Consider the following 12,662-nt stretch of genomic DNA (forward strand, 5'->3'; position numbering starts at 1 on the left):
AGCAAATTGATTCTTGACCCAATTCTTTAAACCCAGTCTGTCTACTCCTTGGTTTAATGAAACAGACAGTAATTAGTTAGGGAGGTAGGATAGAAACAGGCAAAATTTTTAGTGAGTCACATGCTAGAAACAAAATTCTTACTATAAAATGTTTAAAGCGTGATTAAGGTGATCTGCACAATTTTATGATTGTGCCACAAAAGTCATACACGGGATTATTTGATTTCAGACTTCTGAGTTGAAAATCCACACCAGAGAATGTTCACAAATATTTATGCTCATAAATTTTACTTTACATTTCCATAAAGACAGCAAAGTATTTACTTTCCATATCATGAACAGGCAAAATGTAAGACACAGCAAAACTGCTGCACTGTTTACAGCTCATTGTGAAACCCCATAAATACTGAAAACTTAGAAACTTATCTAAATTTTCTAATTAAATATGGCTTTTCAGGACTATGAACCTTATCCTTGAGAACTGAATGCTCTTTGAAACAGGGAGGAGGGATTTGTAGTATTTGGAAAATACTGTTTTTTTTAAAGATATAGCACACAATAATTTATTTTCCATTAAAGAGCATACTGTTAGCTACGTTCAAAACCTCTCAGGAATTTAGTCAGTATTGCTCCAAATTTCAGGAGACTGGGAAAGATAGTCTGATTTAAAATGACAAACTGCATGTCAGAATACATTGTTTCATTCATTTCAATTTGCTTTCTGACAGCCACAATGAAAATTCTGCAGATGTTATGAAACTAGATTACAAATAACACAACATTTCCTTTATTAGTCCACCTTACATAAAATTTTGTCAGTCAGTGTTTTTTTCTTGCCTGTGATTGATGGTCTCTATGTACTTCCCCAAAGAAATGCTACAGAAATACAACTACAAACAAAATATTCCTTTACAGAGAATATGGTGGTTCAGTTAATGTGTGTTCATCTTTCCTAAAAGCAAGTATCTCATCACAACAGTATCACTCAGTGCTTGATCTAGAGTATATCAAACACCAAACACAGGGGGGAATTGGGCTCCAAATTAATTCTGACTACACGAACATGTTCAATTACTTTCCCTCACCATCTTCCACAGCAGTATAATTTTGTGGAAATTAAAATAATTGATCATTTATGAAATCAAATTAATAATAAAGGTTGGTAAATTGTTCCTTGCTTTAACTTCCCTTAACCCAGTTAAATCAGTATTCTTCTTATAGTTTACCACCATGTTCTGTAGGACAGCAACACCAGCCTTTATTTGGTATCTGTAGTAGAGTGTTACCTTCCGGAATTTGAGGTAGATTGAGTAAAGGTATGGGAAATCTGCATCAAAGAATGGGTCATGACACAGAGACCCCTGAGCAAAGAGATCTGAACTGGTAAACCCGCAGAGTGGCTATCATGGTGTAACCCTAGTCAGTAACTAAGCACCACACAGCTGCTCGCTCACACTCCCCCCTCCAGCGGGATGAGGGAGAGAATCAGGGAAAACAAAAAGTAAAACCTGTGGGTTGAAATAAAGGTAGTTTAATAGGCCAGCAGAGGAAGAGAAAGTAATAATACTAATAATGATTAAAGAATATACAAAACAAGTGATGCACAATGCAATTGCTCACCACCTACTGACCAATGCCTAGCCAGTCCCCAGGCAGCGATCGCTGCCCCTCAGTCAACTCCCCCCAGTTTATAGACTGAGCATGATGTCATATGGTATGGAATATGGTCAGTTTGGTAAGTCTGGGTCAGCTGTCCTGACTATACGCCCTCCCAGCTCCTAGTGCACCTGGCAGAGCATGGGAAGTTGAAAAAGTCCTTGACTAGTGTAAGCACTACTTAGCAACAGCTGAAAGATCAGTGTGTTAACAACATTCTCATACTAAATCCAAAAACCAGCACTGTACCAGCTACTAGGAAGAAAATTAACTCTATCCCAGCTGAAACCAGGACAGTGGCGTGTAAAGGCATGGATTCAAATTCAGTTAAGGGTATTATCTCAATAGTGTCCCATACTAATTGAGTTACACTGCTCAGATAGGAGTTTTCACTCTGCAAACTACTCTAAAGGGACTCACACTTCCCTGCCTTTCCAATTCCACACTTAGCAGGGGGAAGACCTAATCTGACTCAGAAGATGTAAATGTGCCCTTAGATGTCTGCAAGTATAACGATGAAGTTGTAGGTGTCTAGCCCACAGCAGAGGACCAAAATAGGTATTAGGACCACACAGATGGCATGGATAAAATTCTGCACCTTCAGAATTAGACCCAGAACTAACAGCACCCTGAACCTGTGGGTTTGGAGCTAACCAAAAGAAAACAACATTGATATGAGTGCAGACAAAATCCTGCACCATTATACTTTGCGTCCACTTTCAGTTAGCACCACCCCTTGGACCTACCCAGGAAATGAAGCTGGGTCCAGCTTCCTTCACAGCTTGTTGCTGTGTTTCAAAGGACACTGTTTCACAGGACAGAATTTAAGAATCACTGAGCCAGAGAAAAGTAACTGAAGAAGCATAACTGCTTGGCCTAACCTCAAGGTCATTGGCTAAAGAAAAGGTTATCCTAGGTAACCCCAGCTTCGGAAACTGTTTCTTCTATATTTTGCATTAGCCAATCACTAGACTGTGCCCACACAATCTGGTTTCTAAGGTCCTCTTGTTTAAAAACCTTTTATCTCAGATTTTAGGCATGGACTTTGTTCCTAGCCAGAAACTGAGAACTTCATAGCTGCAAGATCATCTAGCAGTTAGATTTTGCAATGCTTACACACCTCTGAGGATCCTAAATGCTCCATTTGGACTGAAGAAAAGACTTCAGGATCTCTATCCAGGTATACAAAATATTCACATTGTAAATATATATGCAAGGGTATTAATCTAATACCTAGATATAGGGTAGAATAAATCTAATTTTTAAAAGTTGTTCACAGCTCTTTTTTTCCTTACATGCCATTCCAGTAACTAAATAACTAAATTCTAGTCCAGCAGGGTAACTGAATTATCCATTATGCAAGAAAATAATGGGAAGTGCTTCTACTTGACAAAAGCAAAGATGGCAAACATAGGTCAAGATGTTAGGGTTTAGTACTATGATCATGGTGTTTGTAAGCTATGTCTCATGACTAATCCCTAAAAAGTTGTCTTTTCTTTTCCCTCAATTTTAAAGTTTCATGTAGAATTCTTATGTTTATTTTGAATCTAGAATTGAATATAGTAGATGTTCGGTTTTTCTTAGATTAGAAATAGTAAAAATAGACAATACAACCTAAATAATAAGGTAGCCCTGATTAACAGGCAGAAAATAAATAGAACTATAGCTTAGTAGGCAAAACATGCTTTTGCCTACACCACATGAAGGAAAAACCAAAGTTGATTAAAAATTCAAAAGGAGGAGATAGGCTTATTACCCCTTCTCTTGGTTCCAAGTCCTCCAAATAACACAGTAATACCACTGATAAGATGCAAAATCAAAAGTCATAATGGTAAAAATGTAAAGGCCAGGGCTCCACAGAGTATTTTGATCAAAGTTTGAGAAACCAATGCTGACAGAAAAGATGCCGTTTACATGAGTTGTAGCTGTGCAATCAAGTGCCACAAAGTATCAGCTGGCATAAAGTGCAACACTGTTATCATTAATACAGAAATAAAACCAGAAGGTGGTTTTTGTTTTTTTTCTTTGAGATGTCAGTGGCACAACATAGGGAACAGTTTAAGAATCTTAATATTTGAAGGAAAAGATGAAGCTATAATTCAGGCCAAGTTGTCTCATAAAAAAGGACACACATCTGTTCTCAATTCACAAAAAAGCAACAGTTTGTTAGCAAATACAATAACTGACAGTGATTGAAGCAAATCTGAGAATAAAAAATTAAACAATAAACAAGAGGAAGAAACTAATTAAAATGTTATCTTACCTATACATTTAACAACAATTAACGCTGTATTAAACAAACCAATTAAATGTATAATTCCTTCAGATTACTGTTTTTTTAAGATAATATATAGTAACCAAGCTGCTTATAGATACAGCTCTTCTCATCTACAGGGAGTGTATTCTTCTAAGTTATGGCATATTCCTGAGATTTACAGATAAGTACACATACCTACACATAGCCATAAAGACAGTAGTACTTAATTTCCTACTTAAAATTTGTTTCTTTTTTAGTGCATTTTACATTGGAACTTTTGAATTGATACTTTATGTAAAGATGTTATATATACACACCCACGTCACCACCTTGTATAGTTATCTACAAACACACATGCATATGTAACACTATTCAAAGGTTGATTATTTATTCTTTATAAAAAAATCTGTACTTCAAATGTCACCTGTAATTGAAGCATATTAAACTGATATGTGGAAATGGCATATTTAATCTTATAGTAGTTCCCATAACTTCCAGTTATCATTCCTTGAAACAACGATTTGTACAGTTTCCTGAGAGCGAGTGGTTCATTTAGCTGTTTCTTAATTGTTTTCATTTGGTCTCACTAATTAGACATAAATGACACTGAGAAAACATCAAAATAAAATACAGAAGTAAGGATGAGGTTTTTTTATAAAAATGTAACATAATTTCATTTGTCCTATGTTAACCTGGTAAATAACAGAAATATATCCTGGTATTGGAAATTACAGATATTAATTCATAAATAAGGATGCTAAATTATTTCTTTCACTCCAGAAAATAGATCATTAAAAAGTGGGAAAGGAAGAGGAAAATTTATTATTATATATTCAACTTGTTTTCAGACTATGTCACTCCCCTCTTCTATAAAATTTTGCTTTCTTAGCTCATTAGTATAAACAGAAGGAAAGCAGCTCTAATAATCAAGTATAGATTATTTCACTTCACACACAGAAGGAACTTGAATTTCACTGTTGAGCAAGATGAAATATTCTTAGAGCTTATGTATCTTTCACTGACAGTAACCAGGAAAGGCTTAGGGTTTAAAAAATGGCAATTCCACCATAAAGGAATAACTGCTTTCATCACTGGAAAAACACATTTTATTCTCATGTGTGCCCATAACACTTCTGATGTTTTTTCTCTTCTATACAGCAACAACAATATAGAGCAATCAAGCAGTCTGCAGTGATAGAAACATTGACATTCCATTTATAACTCTGTATTAAATTCTAGTTTGGTTTTGCATAAGATAAAAGACATTAGATAACAGACTCACTTGTTTAACAACTGAATATTCATAGCTAACCAGAAGAATCAATTATCTTCCTTTATTCTGGATTCATTTAAATTCTTTCAAAGAGTTTTAAAAACAAAACAAAACAAACCCTTCAAGGAACCACCCCACTTTACTAGAAATCTTGCAGATATGTTGCATTTATGTTAAACCAGAGGTGATGAAGATGATGAAAAGTCTGCCTATGTCATAGCTCACCCTTCTGGAAGGGTAGATACTCCTTATGATTACTACCCACCTCTCAAAACAGAGTGGTCCAAAAGATTAAGTTCATCAGTAAGTCCTTTCAAAAAACAAGCCACATCTGACTTGCCAATATAGGATTTGGAAACTAGAACATTAAATGAGTTGGATTCAGCAGTGAAAGCAGTCAAGTTCAAGAAGAATTTATATGGGGAAAAAAAATGTTCACTTAGCCTGCATGGAGCTACATAATCCCACCGCTTTTCTATCTTCATTGCAGACTGCCTTGTCTGACATTTACACTGTGTGACAGTTATAATTATTTTTTAAATGTAATTCTGTATTAGACTACAAAGTCATGAAAAAAATTATACCCAGATGTCAGAATTGTTCAAATAAAAAAAAAAAAGAGCCTGCCAATTTTTAATTTATTGTTATGATACTTGAAATATTTTTTTAAAAACTTTCTCACTATTTGAAATAGGTTTTTTTTTTAATAAAATAACACTATTTTTTTATTTTTCTGAAGAGGAATATTTGTTTCTGTTGCATCAAGATGCAAATGCAAGAACCTTGTGATTTCTGATCCAAAATACATCAATAAAAATTGGAGTGTTGTTGTCACCATTTCCAATCTCCAACAGATTCATTTTAATTTTTCCATTAGGTAGGATGACTGTTTGGACACCTATGAGGTAACAAAATGCAGTCCAAGAGCCTGATTGCACTCATTGCACAGTGAGATTGAGGAGATATAAAATTTAAGGTACACTAAAAACTGAAGTTCAGTATTCATGTGAACATGAATTAACCTCAGGAATCCTTGTTTTCTACAACAAATATGTTATTTTTCATATTTGCATAATAAGATTAAATTTAAAATGTAGACAGGCACTATTATTTATGACAGGTCTTCAGATTTCAAAATTCTGGCTGTATTGTGAGAACAACTGAGAAAAATTCTAATCCTGAGAACATTTTCAAGAGTACAATGTCTCCCATTCAGCCCTGGGGAAGTTCAAAGTCCTTTCTGACATTCTTCCACCACCACCCCTCTTTCCCCCTCAATAATCACATTTTCAAGGAAGCTAATGGGCCCAGAACTCTCCCAGTGGCAGGGACCTCTCTTACATTATGAATCAAGACCTTCTAGATAGCGTATTCAAGACAAGGTCTTTTTGTTTCTTTTCTCCTACTACAGCAATTCTAATTTTTAGAAACACTGATAACTAGCATACACACTAAGGGTAGAAGAGAGCAAGAGTCTAATCCCACCTTGCAAAACAATCTTAATTTGTCAAACTTTTATGTTCAACAAGAACGAAAAACATTCATTGGGCTAAACCACAGGAGGATGAAAATAAGTGTCAAGTTTTCAACAATCAAAGATAATGCTCTGAAAAAGTGCATTTCATTTGAAGATATTTCTCTGAGTTCTTTTAATTTGTCATCGTTTTAAGTCTTCAGAGAAGAGAGTCATATACTTGGTTTGTTTTCAGTAAACATGCAGGCTAAAATCAGACAAAGATTTACAAATATTGAGATTATACAGGAGCTGGGTTCTTAACTGCAAAGCCATTCACTATTCTGTGTTTTGCAAAGGCAATTCAGTGTTTCCTTCTGTCATATGAAAGAGAGACAACGGTTCTCAGCTGAAGCTTCTGCTATCGAGGCTTCATGAGAAACAGGTGTAGCTTCTCTTTTTTTCTTCCCTGTTCAAACTGCCTAAAGAACGATTTCTGAGGGCAACAGGTTAGTTCATTGTGTATCTTGCAAAGCATACAATAACAAATGACACAGCACTAATAACGAACTTATTCAAACTAAAGAATAATGTAAATAAGTTGATGTTTCTGTAATGAATTTTAGCAAAACCAAAAAGCACCCTGTTCGTGTTTTAACGCTTTGACCTGTTTCCATAGTTGTGAAAAAGCATTACTTTACAGTTGCCTTTATAAATTCATTTTTATAGGAAAACAGTATGTGGGAAAAGTATGTATAGAAAGTTTGAAAACACCATAGTGCAAAATTTCTTTTTTTTTTTTTAAACCATGATTGACATACAGAAATAAAGAGGAAAAGTATATGTGTAGCAACTGAACAGAAAAGAATTGTTTCTTTATACAAACTTGGAAATTCTGCAAAATATTTTTTGATACTGACCTTCAGCACTAGTACTTTAGTCCTGCTCCTCTAATGAAAAGAGCATGATTCACTGATAATTAAATAATGGATTTGTAGTGGTGAAAGTATTCAACTATTTTCAATAGTTATGTGAGGGCTAAGGCAGCAAAGTCAATCTATTTTCAAGTGGTTAAATAAAGGATTTAAAATTCAGTTTCTTTAGACTGCAAACTAATACACTAATCACTATGACATTGTTTCAAATGTTAGTGACATATATCCATAAGCAATAAATATAATTTGCACATCTAAATCTGTGACTCCTGTGTACATTATGTATTCATATAGTATATACATATAAAAAGAGTTATTTGTAAAATATATACAGGCACCAAATTCCCTTGAAAGCTGAAGTTCTGAAAGAGTCTAAAAAACATCAGGAAAACCCAATCGTGTCAAGTACAGAAAAAAAAATATTTGTAATTGAGTTTTTGTGAAACAGGTAATTTATTATTATTTAAAATTATACCTATATCTGCATGCAGCCTCTGGTCCTGGACATTGCCCCTAAAACTTTAGAAGTTAACTGTATGGAAATAATAACTCCAGCCTTATACCTTATGTATTATAGATTCACTTGTAAGTATTTCTTAACACTACAATGCAACTTAAAACATAGGATAATGATCAACAGTAACACCTAACATATCTCATTTTTCTTGAATTTTTAAGTGGCTGCCTAGTATTAGACTCATTAATATAGCTCGGCCGTGATTAGGTTTCTTAAACATGGAGTTCTACATTATCTAGTAAATCAAAGTACATTTGCCATAACAACACTCTTTAATAGAGTTAACCCTTCTAGGTAGATTAAAGCTAGTGCTGTCATGCCTACAATTATTAGTTTACATCTGTAATTTGTTAACGCTTGCTGTTTAGAGACTATCATGAACTCTCTTTCCAAGACTACTTCTGTACTTCTCTAGCCCTAATTTGTAAAAAACAATAATACTTGTTTAGTATCACAGAAGTGATTGAAAATATAATTTTAATTGTTTTCAACTTCTAAAATATATCTATACAGTTGGACTTTATGATAGCACGCTATGGATAATAAAATAACTCATGGTCAAAGCAACCTATAGTGTTCTAACCCCCTAAGGTATGTTCCAAAGCACTGTATTCAAATTTCTAAATAATCACTGCAGAATTTCTGAATAATTCAGCTTTTCCAAAATTCTTGGATGAAGTTTTCCACCTCAGAGTCTCACATATATTTTCTAAAGTGAAAGCATCCTGACATAATATTCCTTGTGTGTAAGTCCTGACAAAGACAACTGAATAGCTACTGTGCTAATGGAAACAAAAATCTAAATCTTACCTGAGATAATTCATTAGTGTCCACAAGTCCATTGTTGTCTGAATCAAAATAATTAAACATTTGATCTACAAGAAGTTTCTTTAAAGCCACTTTCTCATCGACAGTTTTATCTTTTGATTGTGCAATGTGTCTCCGATTTTGTAGATCCAATAACATATTTTTCACTTTGGTGTATTCAGTAGGTTTGCATTTATCCCCTGAAAAGAAAATACACAACAGGAGATTATTTTGAATTTCATTTCTTATAAAGAATTTAAAAGTAAATTAAAAAAAAATGGAAAAGCAGAGAGTATTAACTTATAACAATAGTAATAATAATACCAGCAGGGTTGTTTTATGAGGTAAGGAATTTGTTCTTTGTAGCAGTTTGATCCATATCATTTCCTTGTCTGGTCTTCAGAGTAAGGCCAAAAAATTATTGCACTTACAGATACTTTCTACAGACAAAATTTTCTGTGTATGGAAGCCAAGGAAAGTTTTAACAGTTTCCAAGCCTGTACTTTTTTCATTTAGATCATTCTGGAAAGGTGCATCCGAAGATTTTTTAAAATGTTACCTTTGGTAAAGCATTTCATATAAAGGCTCATAAAGTGAATACTGCAATGTAATATATGCAGTAAAACCCGCAAATACAGTAGAAAATGATACATTATAAAGAATATATTTCATAATAATATTTGACTTCAGAAAGTAGGAATTACACTTGAGTGCTCATAAGCTAGCTCTACCTTTTCATTTACTGGACATACCAAACTTACTTGAACAAGAGAAGATTGCCAGAGGAAGAGAAAGGATATCTTTGACAAGATCTAGTATATTCTTCTCACTATCACGTCTTCTATAAAGCAGAAATTGCTACAGCAAATGTCCTAGATATAGTGATTAGTCACAACTTACTCTAAACCAAAGCACAATATGTCTGGTATTCTTTTACATCAGTTGCTGTATATTTTAAATTGAACCAAGAAAGTTTAGAAGTTTCTGGTTTTATTAAGATAACCTTAGTATTTCAAAAGTTTTTTGACAAGCTATGTAAGTGTCGACTAGCCAAATACCATGTATTTGTTGCAAACGTATTTACAGTTAGCTACTACTTAAGTTAACTTCACTTAGTGAATTCAAGGCCAGAGTAATACACTGATTAGCAAAGAAAGCTATGTTCCATTCTTCTTTTTAGATGCTATGATGAAGATACAAGTATTGAGGAACAATTATTTACCTCACAGAAACGGCTTTAGGCAGGTTTTTTTGCTTTGCAAGTGGATCCCATTTAAGAAATGTCTAATTGACATGTATGAGACTCGAGTTTATTATTTTGGTGTATTTAATGCATTATTAGGGTGACTGTACCACCATGTACACCTCCACACCATTTCATAACGTAGAGAAAGAAAAAGTTCCTAAATGCTTCTCACTATACTAGTGACACTCAGATCTAGAAGAGGATGACTCCTACGATAGAAGTTAAACCATGGAAGTAGACAAAATGTTTTTAGGAATCAAAACCACACTAGCGGTATTCTTGCTGCTTCTAAAACCCACTGCCTGTTATGTAGGTATCTGAAAATCCCACCTGAAGTAATAGAAACAACCAAAATCAAGCTGTATTTAACTGACAGCCTAAGCTACACATAGTATTTGCATATTTGTCCTTACCTGCCAGAGGCATGGATGTTGAGGACATACAATCTGCAAGAGTTGAGTTATACGTGACTGCTTTTCAGGGGTCTAATGGAGAAATAGCCAGTAGCAAAACATGTTTATTCCTTAGCCATTCTGGAGCTGCAGTGAGCAAACCTTTCCATCTGAATGGAGGCAGGCTCCAGGTGGCGGGGACGGAAGAGAACACTTTTAACATACTCCAATTCATTTGGGCGAACTCCAGAATACTAGGCCAGGAAAACAAGTGTCATATTTGTCTCCCCTAGATAACTTTTCTGGCTGCTGTATCCTCAGAGAGAGACACAGTTTGGTTTTACTCTGGTGCAGCTGAAGTCTAACACATTTAACATATACTCCTGGCAGGGAGGGAAAGACAAATCCTATTTATTAGATACTATACTGCTCAGACCTAGTTACCATGTCCAGATTTTATGCCCTTTAAATTATTTTTGATCAAATGGTTCTCATTCTGCAATTCTAAAACCGCAAAGAGATATTTCTTAGAGATATGCAACATAAGTAAAGCAGTTTATTTCTTAATAATATCTGTTAAATCCTTGATTTGTCACAGTATCTTTGATGAGTCGCTACAGGTCTGAGTTAGAAAAAGAGATGGAAAATGAACAAAAAAGTCACACTGACAATTATTTTTCTCCTTGAGGCACAGGACAATGGCTCTCACTTTAATGATCAATCAAGAATTGAATACAGGTTCTCACCTCTACAAAGACAATAATAATATTAATGTTCATTAGCATATTAAAGATTATTTATTTATTAAATATGGAAAACTTTTGCATCCGTTGCACAAAGATTTCCACATGACAGATTATACAAAGTAGTGTAAATTTAGAGGGAAAAAAATATTTATGTATCACATGATCATGAAAAGCATTGTAATAATTAGTTGCTTTTTCTGCTTTTAACTCAAAACAGACTTTATGGAAAAAAGTTTTAAAGGAAGGTCAATCACAGTCCAATAAAGACATTTTAATGCACTTTAGACATTTACTGTAGATCTAAAGTTAAGGAATGGTTAAGAAATGTATTTTCTCACAATACCTATTCAGAGAAAGAAGAAAGAATACAGACAATATATGCTACAAATGCTACAGCATTTCTTTTTTGTACACTTCCCATTGCATAGCACAAACTTCTGAAACTAGCATAATAGTCATATAAGAGCACTTATATATTACATGTTTATAAACTATTTTTACATTTTTCCAGAAGGGAAAAAACATTTGTACCATTCTTTTTAATATACAACTTAAATGCTGCCTAATACAAAGTTATCTGAGAAATTGCTATTACCACTATTTTGACTACTTCTTGTAGAAAAACTTCATTCATAAATTAAGGCGGCTATTAAACTTTTAGTCATACTCTCTACCTAGTAAAGCTACCACAACATCAGTGTCAACAAAATATCTTAAATTACATTGCATTACTGTATATATGGTTTGTATTACCTCATCAGGAAAAGAACATAATTTCCTGAAAATATGTTGCTAAAATCTGTTGTAGGTGTGCTACACTAAGTTAGCTTCCTGTTCCTGTGATATCCTTTGGAAATATTTTTAACCTGAAAAGTAGTTCAAACGTATCAATATGTTGTATTAATTACTAACAGAAAATATTACTGTCTCTTTAATATTAATAAAAATAAAATTAAGGAAAGATGGTGTTATTTAATTATCAAAAAAAGTAGCTTTTTATAGATACTGAAACATTAATCACACTGGCAGCCTGTTGAAAACCAGCTGCGAATAAGGTGAATAGAGTTCACAAAGCAATTTCATGTCTCTACAGTCCATCTTCAGCAGATTATTATTTTATACTCAACAATAGCGTTAAAGCCTATCCTCTTTATGGGGTTGTTTGTACCATGTCTGTAAGATAATAGCTGCAATTTGCTCTTGGTGTGTACCTGCTTACTCTACAGATCAACCTGAGTGAATTACAGTCCCAGCCACAACAGTCCATTGGCTTCTAGTGTTTGGTTTTTTTATGTTTGCTAGAGCCCAGATTGATTCTTTTAGTGCTTCACTAACTTGTTTGAAAGCTAGTCTTCATGATAAAAATACTGCTAACACCTT

General features: G+C 34.0%; 1 protein-coding gene across 3 annotated transcripts in view; it reads right to left on the reverse strand.

Annotated features, from left to right (window-relative positions):
• FSTL5 (follistatin like 5) overlaps positions 1–12,662 on the reverse strand; it is a 303,783-nt gene that overhangs the window by 142,586 nt on the left and 148,535 nt on the right. For all 3 annotated transcript variants that reach the window (XM_075709268.1, XM_075709267.1, XM_075709266.1), the window contains exon 4: positions 8,902–9,098. In XM_075709268.1, coding sequence (XP_075565383.1) covers positions 8,902–9,098 — 197 coding nt within the window. The remainder of the gene's footprint in view (positions 1–8,901; positions 9,099–12,662) is intronic.

Source organism: Pelecanus crispus, chromosome 4 (genome assembly GCF_030463565.1).
Source record: "Pelecanus crispus isolate bPelCri1 chromosome 4, bPelCri1.pri, whole genome shotgun sequence".
NCBI lineage: Eukaryota > Metazoa > Chordata > Aves > Pelecaniformes > Pelecanidae > Pelecanus > Pelecanus crispus.